At 36.4% G+C, this 26213-nt stretch overlaps 2 protein-coding genes across 10 annotated transcripts; one reads left to right on the top strand and one right to left on the bottom strand.

Moving 5' to 3' along the window:
• Positions 1-557: 557 nt before the first annotated feature.
• LOC128868903 (uncharacterized) lies at positions 558-10973 on the bottom strand. 5 transcript variants are annotated; one of them, XM_054111476.1, is made up of 8 exons: positions 10874-10973; positions 9415-9965; positions 9016-9344; positions 8871-8951; positions 7287-8560; positions 6943-7165; positions 2395-6871; positions 558-2052 (listed from the first exon to the last, which is right to left on the bottom strand). In XM_054111476.1, the coding sequence occupies exons 2-8, from the start codon at positions 9946-9948 to the stop codon at positions 724-726; spliced, it is 8247 nt and encodes a 2748-aa protein (XP_053967451.1). In that variant the 5' UTR covers positions 9949-9965; positions 10874-10973; the 3' UTR covers positions 558-723. The 5 variants fall into 5 exon arrangements, with proteins under 5 accessions (XP_053967451.1, XP_053967456.1, XP_053967453.1 ...); XM_054111481.1 differs by having other exon boundaries at positions 9415-9955; XM_054111478.1 differs by lacking the exon at positions 10874-10973 and adding an exon at positions 10669-10838.
• Positions 10974-12687: 1714 nt separating this feature from the next.
• On the top strand, positions 12688-21139 carry LOC128866170 (helicase ARIP4). 5 transcript variants are annotated; one of them, XM_054106696.1, is made up of 11 exons: positions 12688-12924; positions 13793-16194; positions 16400-17094; positions 18056-18254; positions 18325-18808; positions 18888-19017; positions 19085-19357; positions 19542-20038; positions 20096-20231; positions 20345-20606; positions 20670-21139. In XM_054106696.1, exons 2-11 carry the CDS (start codon positions 13802-13804, stop codon positions 21022-21024), a joined length of 5424 nt encoding a protein of 1807 aa, XP_053962671.1. In that variant the 5' UTR covers positions 12688-12924; positions 13793-13801; the 3' UTR covers positions 21025-21139. The 5 variants fall into 5 exon arrangements, with proteins under 5 accessions (XP_053962671.1, XP_053962670.1, XP_053962669.1 ...); XM_054106695.1 differs by having other exon boundaries at positions 18325-18766; positions 20345-21139; XM_054106694.1 differs by having other exon boundaries at positions 20099-20231; positions 20345-21138.
• The last annotated feature ends 5074 nt before the right edge of the window (positions 21140-26213 follow it).

Genomic DNA, 26213 nt, shown 5'->3' with positions numbered 1-26213 from the left:
GCACCAAACGGTTGTTTTCAATGGATGTAATGGCTGTTCTTGAATGGCCAAAAATGGGCATCATTGCTGAACAAAATTGTTGTTGTTGTAAACGTTGTTGAGGCGTAAGTGTTTCAATGATGAAATGTCAATGAAATGAATACTGAAAATTATGTATTTGGTTTGACAGTAGTCACATGTGATCTGTTAAAAAACAAACCATCTTGGAAAAAGTGCCTTCAATCTGATAAACCTTTAAAACCGTCTTGAATGAATTGGCGAACACTAAATTTCTTTCATTGAGTACTCTATAAAGTGAACACAAAAACCAAACCAACATCTCTAACAAAAAATTAAAAGAAAACTTAATTTTAAATAAAAAAAATGTTTGAATTGAATATGATATGACATTTTAAATACAATATGAACGAGTTAACTTAAACAGTTAAAGACCTGATTTTCTGATTAAAGTTCTATGAACAAACTTAGTTGAGCGAACAGATCCTGCACGAATTAGTTCACTCTAACCCGGATTCTACTGTATATGCAACTCTCTCTCAGGAATTAAAATCGTACACTTCCAGCATAAAATACCTATAATTCTGATTCATATAATTATAATCGAATCATTCACTTTATTTTTACGAAATATACAATTATAGTGTTTACATTTACGTGATCAAAAACATATTTAAGTAAGTATATAAATATAAACTTTTAAGCATTCACTATACACTAAATACTTTATCTTCGCATAGCCCCGTTCAACGATAAATATGTGGGAGGGTAAGATGAATACATCGAATTCTGTTGTGCCCTCTGAATGGCACAGGCATCTTGATATTGGGACTGCATATTCATAACACCCATTTGCATTGGAATCTGCGAATTGGAATAATCACCGCCAGTAGCATAGGTTGGTGTGGCCGCCGATTGCGGTGTAGTCATGCGATAACTATTTATTGCGCCATATGGTGCCATAAGATTTGGACTGATGTGGACATTTGTAGTGCGACTGGTTGTAGACGAGGTCGTCACAGACGACACTGCAATATGCTGCACCGGTGCCGATGCAGTATTACGCGTATTTCTATTCACATTTTGTGTTGTCGCAATCGGTGCTATATTCATGTTACTTGAATAATATTTATGATACTGTAGTGGATTGATTTGCGGTTGCAACATATTGGGTGGAGTGCCCAAGCTCCGATTTTGTGTCACCAATAGATGAGGCGGTGGCGTCATTGAGTTGTGCGACACCGGATGATGTGGAGGGGGCGTTAGATTCACCTGACCGGCAGGGGAGGTGTTACATGGTTGAATATCCAAACCATTTGTCAATTGTTGTAACTTAGATAGACTACAAAGATTTCCAACTTGTGTGGGTGTAGTGCCCGCATTAGATGACGACGATTCGGAAACATTATCCTGCGCCAATTGTGAATCTCCAGTGCCACTCGAAGAGCTGGCAGAAGCATCTGGACTGATATGAATCACACCGCCATTCGAATTTGTTGCCGCCGAAGAGGCCGGCACGGGCACACGTGACGAGCTTGCTTCATTCGAAGCTAAATTGTTTTGCAAATAGAAATTGTTGACAGCGCAAGCTGAAGAAGAGGACTGATCAATTGAGCGCTGATGGGGACTAGATAGCGCATGTGAGGTGTTACTTATGGCCATACGCTGTTGTATAACAGCTGGCATAGAAACAATATCGTATGAGTTTGAAGCATTCGAAGAGTAGTTTTGCCCTATAGGAGGTATCGATGTTATATAATCTATGTGCATATTTTGCTGATGATGATGCTGGCCACTCAATTGTGAATATTGCTGCATATTATGTAAATGTTCCTGTTGAGATTGGAGCAGATTTTGTTGATTGTTGTTCACACTCTGTTGCTGTTGTTGTTGCTGCTGCTGTTGTTGTTGCTGAGATACATTCACTGTTGAATTGCTGGGTGTAGTACTTTTCGGCTGGCGGTGCTGCTGTTGATTGCCCCCAGACGAATTTGTGCCACGAATCGCTTTCGGCGTAGACGCTCGCTGGTTCGAACTGCTGACTACCAGATCAGCCTATAGCGAGAGAGAGAGAAGGAAATGTCAACTAATTAATTTAGAAAAAAAGAAATTCAAATCAATAAAATGAATGAGAATAGAAAAAATGTTTTTCTAATAATGGACCGAGGGCGTAAAACCGTAAGAACCCATTTGTTCTGAATGAATATGACGAATAAGTTAAAGTAAGGCATTATTTTAATCGCCCATTTTACTATTTAAAAATGTCGTACTTGTTTTTATGAGGAAAGCTGGAAATTTTAAGGTGACATCAATTGTAACTGATGCTTAACAGTCTTACGTAACATAATCAGATTTACAGATATTAGTTTAACAGTTTTAGTTTTTTTTTCTAAATACCTGTTGATTGACTTTTCTATTTTGCTGCGTATGCTGCTGAGCGCTTGTGAGCGAGTTTAATGTCTGCGAGCTGCTAGACTGCATGTTTAAGTTGAGATTAGCTTGTTGTTGTTGTTGTTGAATGTGTGAAGTTTGTATGGCCATGTGCATAGGTGTATTCCCCGAATGGCTTTGCATGGAACAATCTGAAAATTGCGATTGCTGCTGTTGCTGCTGCTGCTGTTGTTGCTGCTGCTGCTGTTGTTGTTGTTGTTGCTGCTGTTGCTGCTGCTGAATATGTGGTGTAGTCGAAGGAATGGGTTCTGTTGTATTTTGCTGTATATCGCTACCAATGCTTGTGGGCGAATCCATATTCATGGGCACAGTCATGCCGCAATCATAGTGATGCAAATTGCTCGCTGTGTGATTCGATGACCCTGAACTGTACGCCAGTGGTGTTGCAATATCTTGAGAAACGCTTTGCTGCTGGGTAGCAGCATTGTGACCGCTCAATTTTACCTTATTCTCCTCAGCGGCACTCAAATTATGTTCCCCTCTAGCTTTCTGGCACAATGCCTGTTGGGATAGCGCATTGGTGGGGATGGGCACTGAAGATAGAATTGGATTATAAAATCTGGAACTGGAATTGGGCAAGAGGTTTAACGATTTGATGTGTTGTGTTTGGTCTGAGGACATTTTGTGTGACTTCGATTGTACATTATTGCATTTCTGACCATAGCTAGCCGATTGCGTATTCGAAAACCCACAATTATGTGCGTCCTCGCGACTGCTAAAATTTTGACTGTTCGAATTCGTGCTATTCTTTGCAGTTTCCTCTTTCTTGCAAACACTCATCTTTCTATCGCCTTTCAATTTGTCCTTAGTGTGTTGCTGTTGCTGCTGTTGTTGTTGTTGCTGTTGCATATGCTGATGCGCGTGATGTTGTATAGCTGACTGATAGAGATTTTGGGTGAAATTGTGCGAATAAGCCATAGTAGTGGCCAAGTCCTTTGCGAATTTGTTTTGATTCTTCTGACTGGCAGCATCCAAAGGGGAAAAGTTATAACCATAGTAATCCCATTGCCAATACTGTGGCGTATTCGGGTAGTTGGGTAATTGATTTATTGGAAAGTGTGGTGCGATTTTATTTAAATCCATAGAGTTCTGCATTTTCTGATGTTCGGCTGTATTATAGGGATTTTTCTCATGCAAGGATAACAGAGCAGCATCGACGGTCTTACTTGTTATCACTTGTACCTGCTTATCTTCTTCTTTTATTTTAATGTCGGTATGCGCAATAATTGACTTTTGTTTGTCCTTCGTAGATTTCAAAAAACTGCCAGCTTCACTACGACCGGCATTTATGGTGCTTGCATTCGCCGTTGTTGCTGAATTCACTGACTTTTTTGTTGACGCTTGTATTTGCGATCTTTGCAATTCTAGGTTAGCTGCAGCTGCCGCTGCGGCTGCTTCGTGTATTTTTTGAGCAATTTTAATTTTATTCATCTCACTATTTTCATGTATATTTGACTGTGTAGTCATTTTTTCCTTCCTCTCAACCGCACCTTCATTTGCAATTTTTAATTTTCTTTCATTAACTTTGCTATCAACGATTTCTGCACTCGTTTTAGTCGGCGGCGACGAGGTTGTCTTAATATTCACGATAGGTTTCATTTCTAGTATATGATCAGCTTTACAAATGGTTGCCTCACTTGGTACCGGCTTAGGTATTTGTAACTGCGGCGGCACGACTGGTGCAGCGACTGCCGAAGCGGGTGGAGCCGGTGCTGGTGTTGGTGCGGGTGCTGGTGCTGGTGTTGGTGAGGGTGGCGGTGGCGGTGCAGGTGCAGATGTTGCCATTGGCTGCGTTACTGGTACGGGTACTGATATTGGCGTTGGTGCCGACACAGGCACCACAGGAAGAGGCAGAGGCACAGGCACAGGCACAGCTCCCGGTGTAACGGGAGGTGGTACCGGCTGTGCTAACACCAAACTTTTTGTCTCACACTTGCTCTCTATAACTTCTTTTCTTTCTTCATCTTTGCTGTTCTCTGCAATAAGGCACGGCGAATTCGCGTTATCTTCCTTTATAATGTCCTTTGGCGAAATTTGTGCAACCATTTTGGGGGATGCTTCGTTCTCGATACATTCTATTTTACATAATGGCTCCTTGACAAGTGTTGATTCTGTTGGTGGCTCACTTTTGGTGGTTGCATCAATTATAGTTTTGACTTCAGGTTCTCCTTTTTGTTCGACTTTCTGTATTTCCTTTTCTATAGTATGCGCTACGTCTTCTTTTGTCATTTCGTCAACTTTTACCTTATCATCAATAGTTTTAGCATCGGTAGCATGTGTACTACCAGTAGCTGTGATTTCGCTGGATTGGTTTATCTCGTCTTTAGGCTCATTTTCATGCTGGGGCTTCGTTTTATCATCATCCAAATTGGTATTTGCCACTGGCACTTCTGGCACTGCAACATTTGTGTCGATATTTTCTACCATTAATTCAGCGAAGGTCTTTTTTGTCTTTTTTGCCACAGCTTCCAAGACCTTCTCATCGTTCCCCGAAGATGTTGGAGGAACTTCTGTCTTACTTATATTCGGTGCATGCGCTTCATGTTCTTTTTGTTGTTGTTGCTGTTTGCTGTCAAATGTATTCGAGATGTCTTTTACTTCGACATCATTTACCAGAACTTCGTTAGTAATACTGGCATGGGGATCTGCATTGTTTGTTTGTTCTGACTTGTCTTGGTCAACGCCTTTGACCTCACTAGGTGTGGTCTTATTTGTGGAGACACCTGCGTTACTTTCGTTATAGATGTCATTAGGTTTTTTCTCGTTGCTCTTTTTGCCTCTTAATTTAGGCACCGTTGTTATAGGTTTCTCATTATTTTTTATAGGTTTATCTTCATTCTGAACTATCTCAGTGCACTTCGTCGCTTCAGGCTCTATAGCTTCAGATTCCAGTACAATCTTATCTGCACTGTTCACCTCTTCTTGTTTAATATTCACTTTCAATTCATTTTGACGGTCAAAATGCTTTCTTTTGTTGGTGGATACAACGGGCGTACTCTGTTTGCGATTTGCTAATCTCTGTGCACGGCTTGTCAATTTGTCATCCTCAGCATTAGTAACCTCCATCACTTCACCCTTCGGCTTCTCCACAACTGGCTGAACCGGTGAAGTTTGTATTCTTCTCTTCTTATCAGGCTTCTGGATAACTTCCGGCTCTTCAGGATTATTTGCCGCTGTGTATGAATCATCTTTACTCAGATGCCGTTTTCGTGGATTCCTTCTGACTTCTATGCTGGAATTTGTGCCAACTTTAGTGGCATCGGTGTCGATTTCGGCTTTAGTAGGCGATTCGTTAACTTTACTTTTCTCGGGCTCGTTTTGACTCGGCGGTTCATTGCTTTCGTCTATCACCTCATGCATGGAGTTTTTTAAATCGGTATTGCAGTTTTTTAACTCCGCGGTTTTTCGCTTCTGAAAATTCAGCTCAATAGTTGCGCTGGCCATTTTGTTTTCATTGGTAAAATTGTAAAGTTTATTTTTACTGCCTTGCGGAACTTCATGTGTATTAAGTTCCTTTTTTATAAAAATCGAATTGTTAGAAATCATCGAGTTGGATTTCCGTGACCTCATACGTTCCATTGCCGTCTGTTCAGACCTGATTGAATTATCTAAAAAGCTGCTTTCTTCAGACGATTTTATGCCATCGCCAGTTAAAGTCTTCGACAGCAACGGGCTCCAACGCAAACAATCTGTTTCTAACGGTATACGCTTGGAATTTTGCAACTTTTTGTAGTGAGATATCACTTTCTCCCAATCGACTTTGATATTTATTTGATATCGTATGTCATCTTCATTTTTCCTCAACTTTATAAAACTCAGTAATTCGAACGCTAACGCTATATCGGAAACGGTTAGTCCTGTTTTATTGGCAATATCTTTGAAAGTGATCCGACCATCGTTTCTGTGATTGTATATATATTCCAAAATTATCGATTTCCAGTACGAGAAATAGGAAAGTCTACCTAAATCGGATAGAGGCTTTTCCGGTGTGCCAACTTGACCCTCCTCGCGACTCAACAAATAACTAAATTCTATTAGGAATCTGCCAAAACCCTGTCGTTGAAACTGCGGCATTGTCAAAATACAAGACACATTAAATTTTTGTGCACAGTGTTTTTCCTTGGAAAAGTAGCCCACAAGATGGCAACCTTTCTTATCATTCTTAGTTAATATGTAAAACAAGAATGGTTCCACATCATAGTAAAGGGTTTTGTGGTCCAGAAATAGCTTTGCCAGCAAGCATAGATTTTGACAGTAAATTTTATTGATATTTCCATCAACTTCAAAGACTGATATATCATTGTGGCGATATATCTCTGTGCCTGGTGGTTGCCTCCAGAGACACTTGTTTTGATGCCTATCCAAAACCGATCTACTCTTTGTGTATTTCAAACAAAACTCGCACAAATATAATTTTGGTAATCTGAAAGAAAAAGGAAAGGGCTGGTTATAAGAAGACACCAGCAGCCAAATACTTTGTTCAAATAAACTTACCTTGCATATTCTTGTGGAAACGGGCTCGAATACCAGGTTTCAATGTGCCACTTTCCGATTTCAATAGCAGACGGGCATCTCTCTTGCGCCGCGACAGTAACACCACCGGTAGCTAGGGCATTCAAACTTTTTAATTCCGTCACTTTCTTTGCTGCATTCTCACGAATTTTCTTATATATTGTTATATCACTTTGTTCTACGCCGTTTGGGAGAGGTTGATTTTCTACATAAAACCATAAATTCCGATTCAGATGTCAGAGATTATTACAACCATAACAACTTTACATAATGTGTTTACTTGATTTATGTATTTCTTTAGTAATAATATTATTTATGATACATACCAAACGGGTTTTCTGGAAACTCCTCTTCATATTCCACTTTTTCATTTGAGGAACTCTCATCATTCGCAAAGGGTTTCACACCTCTAGCGTAGTTTGTATTCTCCATTAATTGATATTTGATTACAGTGCTTTCATTCAAATATGGCACCTCATCGTCATCACTTTTATAGGCGGTACGTTTCGTGTCTAAGGGTGCGGATTTTAGCGTGGCAATTTTCTTTTTCTGCACTTTTTCCGCGGTCTTTTTTACGCTTTTCATGTGAGACTTATCAACACTTGCCGCTTCTGTCGTAGTAATGCTCTCCGACAAATCCTCCTTTTTTGCAGTTGCTTTCGGTGTTCTTTTCTCTGTTTGTTCTGCTTCCAAATTGCCAATGCTTTGTAGTGACTTATAATTTATTTGTTTACTGCTCGTGCTAAGTTCATCGCTGACTAAATTTTTATTGAAGCCAGCTAAAAGGTTGCCACATTTTTTTAATGTAAAACCATCTGCATCCAAATTTCGCGACTGTGAAAATATATCAACACGATTTTTAGCAACAGCAGCAAAGCCCCAGTGTTCATCTTTTGATTTAGTATTTTGTGACGTATAGTTTTTTGCAGGCACATTTATTTCTTTTTTTACGGGAATTTGTGAAATGAATAAATTCGATTTGGACTCGCTTTTATCCGAGTCACAATCATCGTCATCATTCTCTTCGTAATTATCCTCTTCGTTATCAAATTCGGAACTATCGCTGCTGCTCTCGCTAGAATCCGAACCCGAACTGCTCGAAGAACAGGAACCCGAAGATGTGCTATCGTCTTGATTGTCATCATCGAATTCCAAATTATCATCTTCATCGCTATCACTGGAAGAACTCGACGAAGATAAATCAGATGGGGTTTTCTTCTTCGCACGTTTGGATTCGCTAGTATCCATCTTAAGAAAACCAGCAAACTGTTTTCGTTGTTTAAACATTTTCAAATGTGAATTTTGTGCAATGCTCTTTTGTAAATTTTGTGTTGATTTAATTGCTTGGCTTAACGAAATGTCTTTGTATAGCTCTTTAGAACTTTCATATTTGGAAAGTTTTGATGTGGTAGGGCTATCATCGATTTCGTCTATAATTTGCCGTTTACATGAAATCCCTGCAGCCCCACCTAGATTTCTCTTATCCTTTAGCTTGCCACCAATCCATTCTTTATTTCGAAGACCAGCGTATTCGGAAGTTGACGGCATCACTTGACGTACACCTCTTGAAGTCTTGGATAATTCACTTGCGGTTTGATTTCTGAAATAATACCAAATTTTGTATTACGTAAAAAAATCTTAATTAAGATATATTCGGTACTTTCAATAAATGTTAAGCTCAAACACAAGATACTACTAAATACTTTAAACAAATTCTCTTCTTTGATGGAAAATTTCTATGCACCTTTCATTTCACCATTGAAATTGTTAGTAGCTAAATATCCTATTCTTTTGGCAACCCTGCCTCAATTTATAAAAATCGAACAAATTATTTTTCTTGAAAATATACCAAGGTTTAAGAACCCAGCACTCACATACCATAAATCGCTCTAAAAGTTAAGTAGACTTACCGACTTTTAGCTGTCTCCAAGCCTCTTTTCGTTACTTCTTTCTTAATAACATCGAAATTTTGCAGAATACAATTATTACATCTGGAAAATAAGATTATTAGAAAAATATATGTACCAACTTAGAGATACAGCCGCCAAAAAATACCTGTAAGGATGTTTAGGTTTTTTATCTGGTATAGTATCTAAACAAGTTAGATGATACATTTTCTTGCACGCTGAGCATTCAAGCAAACAAGGTCCACGGTCAGTGTAAGTGCATACACTGCATTCAGTGCAATTTTTGCAGTACCATATGGAACCTTTAGTTACCAACATATATAGTAAGACATACGATTGTGATTTACATTTAGCAGCGATGTTTGCACATGTCGTGTGCAATGACATTCCGCATTTTTTGCACGAACTCAATGGCTCCGGTATTCCATTGCGATTTTTCTGCGCATCTCCGGAACAATAAGAACATTTATCATCACCCTAAATTGAAAAAGTTGCAGCTGTTACATAAAATAAAACCATTAATGTAATTACTAGTATATTTGCTTACAGTTGTCACTGATACTTCCAGTGTTGATGATGATTTTCGTGGAGTGGTAAGTGATCTTCCCTTCTTGTACAATTTTCCTTCTTGTACAAGGAAACCTGCATCTACTGCTTTTCTAATCGAACTTTTTATAATAGCCCGAAAGTCTACATCTGGAGCAAGGTCGATATTATTGAATTTTTGTATGTAATTTTCTATTGTTTTTATTGTTGATCCTTCACATTCTCCTAAATCATGCACGGCTTTTGCAACAATTTTACATAAATTACTATTTTTCTCAACTTTAATTCTTCTTTTTGCCATAGGAGCTTTATAGGAATGTAGTCCTTTGTTATATACTTTAATAACGGCGCCTGACTCGACCGCTTCCTCCAACTTTTCGGCAACTATATCTTCGTGAAACTTGTGATGACTTCCAATAGCTTGGCAAATGCGTTGAACGCTGGGCCGTTGCTTTTGCGAACGTATTTTTGAAATAGCTTCCAAAATCCATTGCTTCCAAGTATCTAAACTTATGTCATGAGCAGATTCCCTCATTTTGTGTCTAAAAGGAGCTTTATAAAACATGATTAAAAAGGGAAAAAAGAGATTAAGCAAAAGAATTTTTAGGAAAATAGCCTAAGGTCATGGAGGGGTTTCAGAAGACAAATATGTTTTGTGAAATCAATAATATCCAGAAAAATAGCGTTTAGAAAACATAGCCCACTGGGGAACAATGCATATTCAGCGCCTCTCACACCCGTATGGGGAATCTTTCATGTTGCTACAGCAACAACTAACTTCACGTACTTACTAAGTCTATACGAAGGCGCATTAAGTTTTTATGGGTATAAAAATCGCGAAAATTCATATTTTCTCCAGATTATGTATGAACTAAGTCATTTATTTTCAAGCAATCATAAAATTGCTGTTTAAAAGTAAAACTAATTTCAATATGTATGCCCAGTGTACGTAGATAGATTACTATATGCATATCATATTTAATAGCACAAGTGTTTCATCGGCACTGCACTTGCACTTAGTCAATAAAAAAAAAATATATATATATATAGGTATTAGGTATGCTAACGCGTTTAGATATTCCGTGTACCGGATGAAGTTGTATGCACATACAATATATGAATATGTATGTACGGATGTAGGTCAATTGGATATTCTACCAGCATTAAAACTTTTCATAGCCAATCCAAACTTACCCACATTAGAAACATATATTTTTTATAGTCAGAAATATCATTTAACGATTTCTTAGCTTACCCGCGTAAGAAATTACCGATTTAATCAATTTTTTATACCCAAATATGTTGTTGGCAATAACTCGTCAAATTTGCTACAAGTCAAAAACTGCGAAACATTCGCTGTACACATACAAACATTTCATATATTCAAACAGGAAAAAATCAATTCGTAATAACATTACATGGAACTTTTCAATATTTTAACAAGGGTATGTTTTGTATACCTTATAAATTTACAAATTATAGTCCAATATAATTATATGTATAATAAAACGTATTTTCTAAGAATTCTGGCACGCCAAGATGCGTTTTACTATCAGATCGTTACTTATAAGATTACTTTTATGGAAAACCGTATTACCAGATAGGAATAGTCGAAATTTTCGCGCGTGCCATAATTATCGATACATTGTGCTTCCGTTAACCGATCACTTTTGTATTCAATTAGAACAAAATAATAATATATCTTGTCGAAATTTTATATAATATTCGTTATAACGGAAGTCAAAAAAGATATATAATATTTGCGTGTATATATACGTTTTTACTTCTGACTTTTTTCGATAATAAACAAATATACTTGGATTAAGAGTTGAACCGTGTAACAGCAGACTTAGTTATTTATAACTTTCAGGGATGCTCTCAAGTATTTTATTTATGTACAATTTTCGTTATGGGTATTCATCTAAATGCCTCGTAAAACGCAACCTCGTAAACGTACGAGCTCGTACAACGGCTGTCAAAATTTTTATGAGAAGTGGTTTACACAAGATGTATAAATGCTTATCAGTACGTAAATTTAAACGAAGACAGAGAGAAACCCTGTCTAATCGAATTTCTTAAATATTTTTCGAGGTGTGTTCATGAAGCAGTGCGCATAAAAGTTTAAATTTAATTTATTTAATTTAATTTAATTTTACACACAAGATGTGTAAGTGCCCATTAGTACCCAAATTTAAACGAAGACAGAGAGAAACCCTGTCTAATCGAATTTCGTACGTATTATTCGAAGTGTGTTCATGAAACAGTGAGTGTAAAAGTTTAAATTTACATGTTTCGTAAATTTAAACATTTAGATGAATAACATTACATTATTACATATGTTAAAATGCACATTCTGCATATAAAAAATTAGATACTGTTTTTCCATCGAAATTATAAAATATTATTATATTGTATATAAATATATAATAAGGAATATAATATATACTATTATATAATATACATATAATATTATATTTAATATATTATATTTAACTTATTATTATTTATTATGAAATATAATATTATATTTTAAGACTTACGCCAAAATATTTCGCATACAATTCTAACTTTACGTGAGGTGGGTCGATTTGAAAATACTCCGAATATATAATTTTGATTCTGTTGATAAAATGTTTAAAAAATTTTATACAGGTCTTTTAAGCTTTATCTCTTCTTATTGTTGTTGTTGTTGTTGTAACATAATACACATTCCTTGGGGAATGCTGCTGGAGTGGGGAATGCTTGGCTGGATATAAATTCGGTTCGAACAGAAAAAAAATGTTTTTGAAACTTTTCATTTATAAAAGACAACATTTTTGGAGGTATTTTCACAACGATCCGGTTCATATATCATTAATATACTCAATTTTATAATTCCTGTGGAAAACATCTTTGCATAATTAAAATCTCATCCTAATTTTTTCTGCACCAGCATCATATTAGAAGCAAGGTCTAAACATGTTTCGTTTTTATAAACCTAAAAAGTTACTCTTATTGTATAATTTTCTGAGCAAACACCATATTTATTGTGTAAAATTTTATAACTATAAAAATAGTTACCTAGCAATTTGTTAGTTTGATAAAAAATATATGTAAATTATGCTCCGTTACCACTTTTAATCTAATTTAATTAAATAAATATTGCTGTCACAATTAATAATTTAAAAGCTTATCGATAAGTCTCAGTGCTGCCGGCTGATTAATTAGTATTGTACAACAATCAAACACTCTGTATCCGAATCCATATTTTCCTGTTAGAAATTCTCTACTATACACATCCAACATCTGTCAACAGTTGATTTGGTGTAAAGAAAAGTGTCACTGTGGTTGGATTATCCTATTTTTCTGCTTGTAATTGATTTAAATTGAGAAAATGTTCTACGAAAACTTGAAGAATTTCTACATAAAAATATAAGTTGTTACAACGACTATAAGTTTGCCTATTTCTTGTTAAATATGTGGAGACTCTTTATGTACTAATTAGCCTTTGAAATACACTAGTGAATAACAGGTACATAATTTGTTGTTTATTGTAAATTAAGTGTTAATATTAATTGTTTATAAACAACGAATGGATATAGTGTCTTTCGTCGGTTCATTTACTTGTTCTACCAAAGTCACTATTTTATGGGCAATTCCTGCAAATTGATTATACTTACATGTGTAAATGTTAATATATGTATTAACATAATGTGTGTATATTATGATTAGAATGCGGTGGAAAGCGAAGTTTAGGTTTACTTATGTACGGTCATATGTATCTTCAATTATGTATGTAAAAGAAAATTTTCATTTTCATGTGCTTTCTTAAACTAATCGTCGCGATTGCCTTAAAAATTGTGATCAAGCTTGCCCTTTGTGAGTAGCAAAAAATAAATATATACCTTTTCAAAACTCCTCTCTCATATTTTTCGTTTTTAATTGCGCTACGACACAGTTTTTCTGTGAAGATTCCAGCGCTATTTGTTTTAAAGTGAGATGCCAATATATATGGAAATTGTGCTTAGTTGAATCATTTACGGATCGAAATAAGTGTAGCAAATAAAATGCAAAGGATTTGTAAAATTATTAAGTTTTACATTCCGGCACTCCTTTTTCGATGTGATACTAAGCATATATGTGCGTATTTGTTAATGTGTCCGTGTGTACAACTCGTTGGCCTTATGCAAAAGCAGTTGCGTGAAGATTTGTATTTGTTTCAAGTAATGATCCAAAATATTCATACGACACCTGCCATATATTTGTATGTTACAAGTAATAAAATTTGATTGGTTAAACTTGGATTAAATGTACACATTTATGTTATGTTAAGTCGTTCATTGTTTATATATCCTTATCTGCTTTTCGTTAACCCCATGTTGATAACTAATATTTTGCAGACAATTGTAATGGATTCCCAAAATCGAATGGATGCGTACAACGATAATGCTGCATTAAACACACCCCCTGCAAACAGGCCTACTGAACCATTCCAGCCATATTTGCGACCGGACATTAACAGCGTTAACCCAGAAGATCCCTTCGGACAATATCTTAGAAACCCGGACGCACTTCTGTTGAATGAAATGAACTCAAAGCAATCGTTAGATTTGTTGAAACAACAAACCAATGCGCTTGAGACAGTAGGTTATCCCTGTGTTGGGGATAGTGGCTATTCCAATGACCACTTTGGGCCAAAAAGAAAGAAAGAAACGGAAAACGATGAAATCGTTGAAGCAAAGAAATCAGGTAACATCATGTCTGCTGAGGAGAAAAAGACTGCAAACATGCGCAAAAATATACGTGACGTCTTTGACGAGAATCAATTGGATACAAATACGCTCGCAGCTCAACGTGAAGAATCCGAACGTTTGGCCCGTGTAGCTGAGCAGCAAAAAATCATACGAGAAACTCAACGTCAAGCGGCCGTTAACAGAAGTTTTGTGCGCACCCAAAATAAAGTACTTTCCCTGCTACAAAGTGGTACAACATTCGCAAAAGTCACCAGTGAAACACCATTTGAAGAAATAGACACAGCTTCAACAGGCTCGGAACAAAATGCCAGCCCACAAGCGTTATCAATTGCTAGCGTTGGTGATAAATTGGCTAGCAAAGTCGAAACGGAGACAGTTCTAAGCAAAGACATTGCACCAATATCACCCACACCAATTGATGATGATGATGCAGTAAAACCCGCGGAAGAACAAGTTATAAGTGACGTGGTTACAATAGAAGATAGCTCCTCGGAGGATGATTGTATTATGTTATCCGATGATGAAGAGGACCTGGAGGATGAAGAAGAGGTTGACGACCCAAGCAATAGTGGTTTACATGTAAAAGATGCATACAATGTGCCCGACGAACAAGGTCGAGTTTTGGTCAATATTGGTCACCCAGAAGGCGAAGATGATATTTTCGTGGCGCCTCAAATAGCACGAACTATAAAACCCCATCAAATTGGTGGTGTGCGATTTCTTTTCGATAACATTATTGAATCGACGAAACGTTTCAAGAGTTCTAGCGGCTTTGGTTGCATACTATCGCATTCAATGGGTTTGGGAAAGACGCTTCAAGTGATTTGTTTCTGTGATATATTTCTGCGGCATACACCATCTAAAACAGTACTATGTGTTATGCCTATCAATACATTGCAAAATTGGGTATCCGAGTTCAATATGTGGTTACCGAAATACTCCGATAATCCGGAACATGTGCGACCCAGGCAGTTCGATGTTTTCATCCTGAACGATCAACATAAAACTTTGAGCGCTCGCGCCAAAGTTATACTTAAGTGGGCTGAGGAAGGTGGCGTACTTCTAATAGGTTATGAACTGTTCAGACTGTTGGCTTTAAAACTAATGTCAACACGTAAGCGACGCAATAACAAAGCAGTGAATTGTGAGAGGAGTGGCACCGAAATGAATAGGCGCTTAATGGAGAGTGTGCACCAAGCATTAGTTAAACCCGGTCCGGATTTGGTCATATGTGATGAAGGACATCGTATTAAGAATGCTCATGCTGGCATATCACTTGCTCTTAAACAGATACGCACACGACGCAGAATTGTATTAACTGGTTATCCATTGCAAAATAACCTCCTCGAATACTGGTGTATGGTGGATTTTGTACGCCCAAATTATCTTGGTACTCGCAATGAGTTTTGCAACATGTTCGAACGTCCTATACAGAATGGACAATGTATTGACTCAACACCCGAGGATCACAAGCTAATGCGCTATCGTGCCCATGTGCTGCACTCATTGCTACTCGGTTTTGTACAGCGACGTTCTCATGTTGTACTACAACAGACACTGCCCAAAAAATTGGAGTATGTTATACTAACCCGTATGACACCGTTTCAGCGTCAACTTTACGACACATTCATGAATGACATTGTGCGTACCAAGTCTGTTCCTAATCCGTTGAAAGCATTTGCAGTTTGTTGTAAAATATGGAATCACCCAGATGTACTGTATAGCTTCTTAAAAAGAAAAGAAATCGATTTGGAGTTAGAAATGGAAGAAACTGAGGTGATCGGTGAACCGCCTGTTCTTCCTGCTGTTGCCCCAGTTGCAAGTGAAGCAGAAAAACCAATACCCCATGAGGATAAATCACTCGAGGCTGCTAGTACTGAGCAAATTGTCCAAGATATAAAACCAAAAGATGGTCTTAGCTCGGAAGGAAATTCTCCAGCACCAGAGTGTAAGCAGGTGGAACAGCAATCGCCAGCAGAGGTAACACAACGTGTTGGTCAGGCGTTAGCGAACAAGCCAAACACTGAATTTACCAATTTGATGAAGAGGTAAGTGAATATACATTTTGCTTATGCGTGTGGCTTAAATTAAAAATTCATATGTTCCGGTAACAAATTTGAACCAAATTTGTAATGGTCTTCATCAAAATAAATATGTGCAAAATCGGTGGTATTCTAACATTCTTGAATATGTACATATAATAGAAGTAATATTTTTTTGCAGAATAAAAAAGATTATTTTTATATCTTCCAGCTCGCTCCTATCGGATCACTACAACCAGCAGCAAAATGATGTACCTTCGTATTTGGGAGGCCATGGCAATAATTATTGGCAAGAATCCAATGTAAACTATTTCCCCTATCAATCAGTTACCGACAATATTGACTCCTTGTCGAAGCCGAACTATGTTGGTATGGTACCACAACGAGCTGAAGAAGCGCCGAACGAAACAAATGAAGGCGGAGGCTCTTCACAGATTGTCGATTTGGACACAAAAGAAATAAAAACCGTAGAAACTGACATAGACATGACTCTCTGTCCGGTCATCAAAAATGAAGCACTACAAGGTGACAATAACAATTCAATATTAGCTAATGCAAGCGGCGATGGAACAGGAGCTACCAGTGCAGATGCATTGATAGAAGATGTGAAATTGTTGGCCAGTGCGAATTCGATTGGGAATGAAAAGGAAGGCAAGGTGAAAACAGATGATGCGACACTTCATGAGTGGGCTATCGATTTGATGAAAAAGTATCGACCCGGTCTTTTGGAGAATTCACCAAAAATGGAAATACTCTTTTGCATTCTAAATGAAAGTGTTCAGCTCGGCGATAGAGTGCTTTTATTTAGTCAAAGTCTCTTGACATTAAATTTGATAGAGACATTTTTGCAAATGACGCGCATGCCGGACTCGGATATGTATTGGGGTCGCGGGGTGTCCTACTTTCGTAAGTAACTTGAATTAAGAAATGCATTGTGGTGATTGTTTACATTTCCATTGTTAATTATAATTCGATAACATCATCTAAAGTATTCAACATTTAGAGCGCTCGTTTATATCGGGTGTTTTTTTAAGAGCTTGAGAACTTCCAATAATAATGCAAAACAAAAATATTTTTGGAATGGATATTTTTATTATAATGTGGTGGCATTTTTTTTAATATGATATTCGCCGCAGCTCCGAGTTACATGGTCCATTCGATTAGCCCAATAAATCGATAGTTAAGCGCGCTGTGTGGCAAGTTGCGCTGTCGTGTTGTAACCAAATGTCGTCGATGTTTCGCTGGTTAATTTTTGGAAACAAAAAATCAGTCTGCATGGCTTGATAGCGCTCGCCATTCACCGTAACGGCAGCTTCGAACGAAGTTAGGATCGATGATGCCGGCAGTGGATAAAACAGCACGTAAAATGACCGAAATGCTTTATGAACTTCTCTAACAGATTTACTTTGTTTTTAAGTAAATTTCGACATTTCGAATTGAGCGTTGTTCTGGCGATAAACGATTCATGACGACTTGCCAAACTTTACTGAATAGAATTGTCAACACAATTTGCCATTCTTAGCTGTCAAGTTATCGACATCGATAGTTCTCTGCAGCTAAAAAACACCCGATACATGTACAAGTACAAATTAAGTGCTTCTGCTTTTGCTTTAACAACTTTTTATGATGGAGGATTAAGGTTACGTACCTTGATTTCCTAACTGTGGGATTATCAAATGCGCCTGTCTACCTTAACGGGTTATATACAGTTAGAAGGCCGAAAAAAGCGAATTTTCCAGAATTTTTTCTAAGAAACCTTTAAAATTTATTGATCTAAAAATGTGTACACGTATTATATTACCCTTTAACTGTATTTTAATCATATTTCTATATCATCTCACCAATAAACTATGTCCATTTCTTTCAGGGCTAGACGGTTCCACTACTTCCCAAGAACGTGAAAGACTCGTAAATGAGTTTAATTCAAATACGGGCGTCAAATTGTTCTTGATTTCGACCAGAGCTGGTTCACTAGGTATTAATCTTGTTGGAGCCAATCGTGTTATAGTTTTTGATGCTAGTTGGAATCCCTGTCACGACACACAAGCAGTATATAGAATTTATCGGTATGTTTTGACGCTACTAAATTCATAAGGAATCCACTTAATTTGTACAATTAAACATTTTTTATTTTAGATATGGCCAAAGAAAGCCGTGTTTCGTTTATAGAATAGTAATGGATAAGTGTTTAGAAAAGAAAATTTATGATAGGCAAATTAAGAAACAGGGAATGTCCGATAGAGTTGTTGATGAATGCAATCCGGATGCGCATCTCTCCATAAGAGATATAACCAATCTTTGTCATGATTATGATGAGGATGACAAGAGTCAGTCTGAAGTGCCGGAATTCATACAACCACTTGACTCATTTGAGGATGTTCTAATAAGGAAAATAGTCGAACAGCACAAAACTAGTTTATCTAAAGAGCCATTCTTCCATGAAAGTTTACTGATCGACCGAAAAGAAAAGAAACTGTCGCAGGCTGAGAAGAGACAAGCTCATAGGGGATATGAGATGGAGAAGAAGGCTAGCGTTAAACAAAACTTTTGTGCGCCCGTTAAAAATCAGTATCGCATTGTACGTAACGATGGCAGTATTGTAACACGGCCAGTTGCATCGGTAAAAATGCAATGCATACAAAATTGAAATAAAATACTATAAAACCAAAGAAGTATACTAAAATAATTTGACTTTTCAGATACGTCCAATGCAAACAACTAAAACTATGCCAGCGACAAAGAGTGGTGGTATACGCACAACACGTTGGATACCAGCAGAAGTTTGGCAGAGACAAGGCATGACTGCGCAAGAAATGACTTTGCCGTTGGGTATGTATGAAGAATTTCATTAGCATGACATCCATTTAAGAAACAATTACGCTTTTCTCTCTTTCAGACGTTGTTATACCCACTCATTCAAATGACAAATCGAATATAATTTTGAAATCCGGTCAACGTGTAATGGTTTTGAAGTCAGCGAAAGGTATTTACATGCAATTGGAAAGTGGAAAAATTATTGCAATACGGACGTCCAGTAAAGCGGCAGAGGTGAATAAGACGGATAAGGATGAAGTTATTGATATAACAAATGAAGGCGATAGCGAGAAGAAGAGTGAAGATGCAAAGACGGAAAATGGGAATCAAAAAGAGCGCGATTGCAAAGCAAAAGGTAAGGTTATAGAAAACAGATTTGTGAAGTGGAATATCCATTTTCAGTGAACATGCCAGCTTGAACACATGCTTCAATAAATCAAAAATAGTAATAGAGTGTTGTAACTTGAAAGTTGAAATCAATTCAAATCAATATTTTTTCATCAAAATTAACTACATTTCAATTATTTATTATTCATAAGGATCTCAAAACAGTTGCACTGAAACCAACGAAAAACCAACAGGAGGTTATGAAAAATGTACGGATAATGGAAAGAAATCACTGGAATCTAGTCCAGCTAAAGGCAAAGAATTCACGCAGCCAAATCCGTATAAACCAGATTTGCAAATGCAAAAGGACGATATCAATAGTAAATTTGATAATATGAAAAAGGTTGAACATAAACCGAATCCACAGAGTGTGGAGAAAGTTTATGGAACGCATTCAAACGATAATACCACCAAGCAAGAATTTACAAACGCAGCGAGGAGTAGCCAAAAATTACTAGCACTGAAACAACATCAGCAAATGGAAGAGGGTGTAACTTTGAAAAAGAATGATGGCAATCACCTTCAGCAGCAGCAGCAGCAGCAGCAGGAGCAACATCATGAGCAGGAGAAGGAAAAGAAAGAAGCCGTACTTCCATCAAAGCACAACCCTGAGAAAAACAACCCACCACAGACAACACTTTTGAATCAGGTATACGTTGGTTTAAATTACTTGGAGACATGTTACAAATTTTTTACTCAATCTTAGCAGCAGAAATGTCTACCACAATATACTAATAAACCAATGGTTGATCCAGCACCATATCCTTATAAGCAAATGGGGAATTATCCACCATTCTGTGGTCTCACCCCTCCTGACCTTTCGAAATATGCGAATCAAAGAGGTAGGAAAAAAGCACAAATGTATGCAATAAAAACTAACTTCTAATGTTTTTTTTTAATATATAATAATTTTAATCATAAATATAAATTAACTTAAAATTCTTTCTTCATCCAGGCGACATGATGACACCGACTGAGTCTTTTCAGACTTGTAATTACAATAAACGAAAGTTACAAAAAGATATGCCAATACCTACTGATTATACGCCTTCGCCCTCATCTTCATCTTCATCTTCGGCAGCATCATCATCGTCATCTGCATCATCACAAGGTCAATCATTGAAGCATGGTCACTTAAATGCTGTACATCAATCACCCTACTCACAGTCGGCCTATTCATCACTATTCCACCAGCAACAACAGCCAAAACTCCACCTGTACGGATCAAATTATAATATAGATAATGAACATTATAGTAATTTAGCGCAAAATTCTCATAGTTCACAAAATTTAAATCAAAGTCATAGTCTTATTGGCGACACATTTGGTGCGGTGCAGGAGAATAGTGCAGGCCTTATGCATGGAGGTGGTCAAAATGTGCCTGCGCCGTGTGATTATTCGACACATTTTCCAGACTATGCCGCCTACAGTTCATACAACCATCCGCATTACTTTTCACATTTTGCTAATTCATATGGCAATGGATCGTCAGCACCAATTGGCTCCAATCCATACCAGATGCATTGGTCACCGTTAATAGCGCCAACTTCTATAAATGAGCAATGCAATCCGGTACACTCGTCCGTTTATCCTCAGAATGGTGCTCAGCATAATCAATGGCATCACAAATTATAAATATTGTAGTTATATAAGAAAAAAATATCACCATACAGCCACAGAAAGGTTTTAAATTAATTAATTTAATTGCATGGTATTATCGTAAATATAGAATTAAACTAAACAAAAATTAACTAAAAAATTTTCTGACTTTTATTTGAGTAGTTTTAGGAGATTTTTAGAAATATATTGTACAAAATGTTGAGTGGGAGAAAAAAAATTTTAAAAATGTATCTTATTGCAATTATAGCATTTTGGTGAATACCGTTACAGTGCTAGGCTAAATATAAATGCGGATCGTACCGGTAGTTGGGTCGTTTCTTCTAATATGGCAAGTTTATGAGCTTAATGAGCTTTGAAAATTCCGTGCTGTTTAGTTTTATTTATTTTTTAGTTAATTTTTTTAACTTATGTTTTTACTTCCAGTTTTTGTTTTTTTTTCATTTAGTGTTTTTTATTAATATATTATATTTGTGTAGTTTTATTTAATTATTTATTTATTTTTTTCTATTTAGTAATTTTCTATTTACTTATTTTTTTTATTTAATTTTTGATTTATTTATTGTTTTTTTATTTAGTTATTTTTTAATTAGTATTTAGTTTATTTATTTTACTTTTATTTATTTATTTAGTTTTTATATGTTTTTTATCTATTATTATTTATTTTCTATTTACAAATTTTTTTTCTTTTTGCTCTTTTATTTATTTATTTTCTCTATTTTTGAATTCCTTATATTTTTATTTTATAAATAAAAAATTATTGAAATGTATATATTTTACTATTTGAGTAGTTTTTTTATTCATTAAGTTTTTCATTTATCTATTGTTTTGTATTTATTTGGTTTTTTTATTTATTTGGTTTTTTCATTTATCTAGTTTTATTTATTTTTTTTTTTCTATTTATTTAGTTTTTTTCTTTTTTAAATTTTTTTTAAATTTTTTTAAAAGGAAATTAAAGTTTTAATTAAAGATTTGTAATTTCAAATTAAAGTTTATTGATATAATATTGAATATTTACAATAAAAAATGAATACTAACAAGGATAAAAATCCAAAAAAGTTAAATAAAGGGTATATTCAATAACGCATTATAATGCGCAACGTACTTTTGCAGTGTTGGCAATGCGTTCAGAAATGCAAATATGGCAGTACTGCAAATGCATCGCGTTCGAAAACGCCATTTTTGTATCAAACGTCGCGCATTATTTGCAGGAAAAATTTTAATACTGCCAATCTATCAATTGCAACACTTGTCACATTGGCAGTGCTGCCAGCGCTGCAATTACTGCGCATTTATAATGCGTTTCTGAATATACCCAAAGCAATTTGGACGTCCTATGTGGAAGACTTAAGCCGTTTGCCAACACACTGATCGGGCCTTATCAATGCGGCTTCAGAAGTGGTAAGTCCACCATCGACCAGATTTTCACATTACGCCAAATCCTGGAAAAGACCCATGAAAAGCAAATCGACACCCGTCATCTCTTTGTCGACTATAAAGCTGCGTTCGATAGCCCGATAAGGGATTGCCTGTATGCCACCATGTCTGAGTTCGGTATACCAGCGAAGCTCATACGGCTTTGCAGAATGACGTTGAGCAACACAACCAGCTCCGTCAAGGTAGGAAATAACCTCTCCGAGCCATTCAGTACCGTTCGAGGTTTCAGACAAGGCGATCCACTGTCATGCAACCTCTTCAACTTCGTGATGGAAGGGGTGCTCCGAAAAGCAGGTGTGCATCGCAATGGCACTATTTTCTATAAATGTGTCCAGCTCCTTGCGTACGCCGATGACATTGACATTATCGGCCGCTGTAAGCGAGATGTCACGGCTGCGTTTTCTGCTATCGAGAAGGAATCATCACGAGTGGGTCTGGCGGTGAACGAGGGTAAAACGAAGTATATGCTGTCTACAACGCGGAACACACGGCGTGTAGGAACACACGTCATTGCGTACAACTATACTTTCGAAGTGGTGCCAGAATTTATTTATCTTGGCACCGCCGTTAACAGCAACAACGATATCAGCCTGGAGATCAAACGGAGAATCACTCTTGCTAATAGGTGTTACTATGGGCTAAGTAAGCAATTGAGTAGTCGAGCCCTCTCTCGCATGACCAAACTGACACTTTACAAGACGCTCATCATACCCGTGTTGCTTTATGGCGCAGAGGCATGGGTAGTGTCACAAAGCGATGCAGCCGCTCTTGGGGTGTTCGAGAGAAAAGTTCTTCGTAAGATCTTCGGTCCTGTGCGCGTTGGCGCAAACTACCGTTCAAGAATGAACCACGAGCTGTATGAGCTCTACGCCGACATTGACGTAGTTCAACGCATCGTCATCCAACGCCTGCGTTGGCTAGGGCATGTCGTGCGTATGGATGAAGAAGCTCCAGCAAAGAAGGTGTTCGAGGGCGAAGTCCAACGGAGCCGACGCAGAGGAAGACCATTGCTCCGGTGGAAAGACCAGGTGGAGGAAACCCCATGCTCGCTTGGTGTACAGAATTGGAGAAGGCGCGCGCGGAGCAGAGGCGCCTGGAGAGAGCTAGTGAGGTCGGCCGTAACTCGGTAACGGGTTGTTATGGCCACCTAAGTAAGTAAGTATATTAATTTGGGCAAAGCTTTTAATTCAACGGTTGTTCTGCTACAGCCAGCGGTAGGTTCCTCGACATGCCAACGTAATTATTGTTCCATTCAGTAGAAGTAACTGTGGTCATTGATTCTTCAATAATCTGTACCAAATTTTGATTATTTTGTGGATCGGCCAACAAATTTCGTGTAGACAATTTTAATTTTGAAAATGCCTTTTCTATAGGATTTAACATTGGGGAATATGGTGATAGAAAAATCAACGCATGATTAGTCTCACTAATCTCTTCGCGTACTTCCCGAGTGGCATTGTCTAGAACCAACCATGCTTCTACGATGTTAGTTCAGCAAGTTTATTAAATAATCCATCAATAAATGTAATAAAAACATTTGAATTTACTGTTGAGTTAGAAATTACTTGAGAATGTATAATACCATTTAAGTTCATGGCTAAAATTAATGAAACATTTCTTCCTCTTGTTGTTGGAACTATTGCACGGGGGCTGAAGTATTAATCCTCGATCGAGCTTTATTTCTGCGAAGATGATAGTTGAAACCGGATTCATCAATAAAAAATATTTGTGAAAAATTTAGTGCATAATTTTTGCGTTATTCAATTGTTGATTTGGAGTTTAAACGGTCCAGGTTGATTATGGCGGTTTTTAATGTTATTTTTAAAGCTTTTAATGCATTAAATACTGTTGTTGTGGTCATGTTGGCGTTTTTATTAAAAAAAAATATATATTTTTTAAAGTAATTGATGGATTTTCTTACTTAGTTTCTTTTCCACCACGCTTTCGTCTAATAGTCTCACATCCATCCTTCTTATACCTTCTAATTATAGAATTGGCTGTGTTTTTATTAATTCCAGCTAATTCTGCTGACTCTGCAATAGCTTTACCTTCTTCATAGCATTTTATCAAAATCTCCGTTTTTGTTAATACTCGTTTTAACATAATTTCCCCTGCGGTTTCTGCAACGAGGAATAGGTAAGTTCTCTTCAGTTTCTAAATTCCTATCATCAAAATCTTCTGTGATCTGCATTATTCACTGATAATGCCGTTTATTTACCGGACTTCCTGTATTATCTTCAACAGTTACTTCTTCAGGTGATGTATTGGTGTTTATTATCATAAACATATTTAAGGGTTTTAAGGATTTTGAATTTCAAATATTTATTTTAAAATAAATAATAATTGTGGTACACAACAAGAAAAGAAAATTTTTATTCTGCGTTTACTGCGATTGCAAAAAAAGGTTTTATTTTGTGATTACTGCATTTGCTAAACTTTAAACAAGTGTTTAACCTTATTATCAGCAAAATAAACATATTTGAAAAATAATAAGTAATTATCATATCATATTTCATAAACTTTAATATGAAATTAAAAATCTTCAATTTGAATTTAAAAAAATTTAATTTAAAATTGAAAATCTTTAATTTGAAGCTAAAAACCTATATACATTTTTATTAATCTATTCACTAAGTCCCGATTTGCCTGAGGAGACATCTGGAAGGGAGACACTGGAAATTCTCTTTTGATGTTTCATTCGCGTACACACGGGCAAAAATGTTTCCGCGACATTTTGACATTTAATACTTTAGCATCGTCTGGTTCGGATGTATTCTAGCACGCGCTTACATGTAAAGCAGAGAGCGTTCGACAACAGTTTCTTAAATATATGAATGAAAAATGCAAACTGGTTAAATAATAAATAATTTGTTGTTTTTTTTTATTGAAATATATTTATAAGTTCTTATACTTGAATAAAAAAAATAAATTAAAAATACTTCATATGTAAATAATTAACTTAAAATTAACTTGAGTATCTAGAAATGCTGCGAAAAATTAGAAATCAACATAAACATGTCCCATAACTATTTTAAATTAAACCTACTTTACTAGCAAAAATAATCGTGCATTTCCCAAGCAGCGTTCGGATGTTTGTCATCGTTGTTATCTTCCGTTTGATTGAAAACCAACACATAACTTAGAACTTTCTTCCACAAAAGAAGAAAACGAATGAAGCAAATAAATTAAATATATGAATGAAAAATGCAAACTGGTTAAATAATAAATAATTTGTTGTTTTTTTTATTGAAATATATTTATAGGTTCTTATACTTGAATAAAAAAATAAATTAAAAAATACTTCATATGTAAATAATTAACTTAAAATTAACTTGAGTATCTAGAAATGCAGGGAAAAATTAGAAATCAACATAAACATGTCCCTTAACTATTTTAAATTAAACCTACTTTACTAGCAAAAATAATCGTGCATTTCCCAAGCAGCGTTCGGATGTTTGTCATCGTTGTTTTCTTCCGTTTGATTGAAAACCAACACATAACTTAGAACTTTCTTAACTTAACTTTAGAGCTTTAAGAAGAGCAAAGCGTGTCGCCGAGTACGGGAGACAAAATCCCTTCTCTCTTCCCCGACCGTCCTTCGCCCTTGAACAAAATGTTTCCCTTCCAGATGTCTCCTCGTGTAAATCGGGTCTAAGTTATACTTTATATGAGCAGGTTTTTGTTTTGTATTTTTACGTGAAAATTTAACCCTACTCTCAAGCTGAACACATTTCAAATTTTCACTCTGGCAGAGTAAGGCCACAGAAGGA

Source organism: Anastrepha ludens, chromosome 6, assembly GCF_028408465.1.
Source record: "Anastrepha ludens isolate Willacy chromosome 6, idAnaLude1.1, whole genome shotgun sequence".
NCBI classification, from domain to species: domain Eukaryota; kingdom Metazoa; phylum Arthropoda; class Insecta; order Diptera; family Tephritidae; genus Anastrepha; species Anastrepha ludens.
The sequence above is the reverse complement of the archived record's forward strand: the minus strand, read 5'-3'. Positions and strand labels throughout refer to the sequence as shown.

Coding starts and splice junctions, on each gene's coding strand:
- LOC128866170 (XM_054106692.1), top strand. CDS start 13,802: ATGGATTCCCAAAATCGAATGGATGCGTACAACGATAATGCTGCATTA. Junction 18,255..18,324: donor GCAGTATATAGAATTTATCG/GTATGTTTTGAC, acceptor TTTTTATTTTAG/ATATGGCCAAAGAAAGCCGT. Junction 19,358..19,541: donor GCGCGATTGCAAAGCAAAAG/GTAAGGTTATAG, acceptor ATTATTCATAAG/GATCTCAAAACAGTTGCACT.
- LOC128868903 (XM_054111476.1), bottom strand. CDS start 9,948: ATGAGGGAATCTGCTCATGACATAAGTTTAGATACTTGGAAGCAATGG. Junction 9,345..9,414: donor TGGAAGTATCAGTGACAACT/GTAAGCAAATAT, acceptor TTTTCAATTTAG/GGTGATGATAAATGTTCTTA. Junction 6,872..6,942: donor TTTCCACAAGAATATGCAAG/GTAAGTTTATTT, acceptor TTTTTCTTTCAG/ATTACCAAAATTATATTTGT.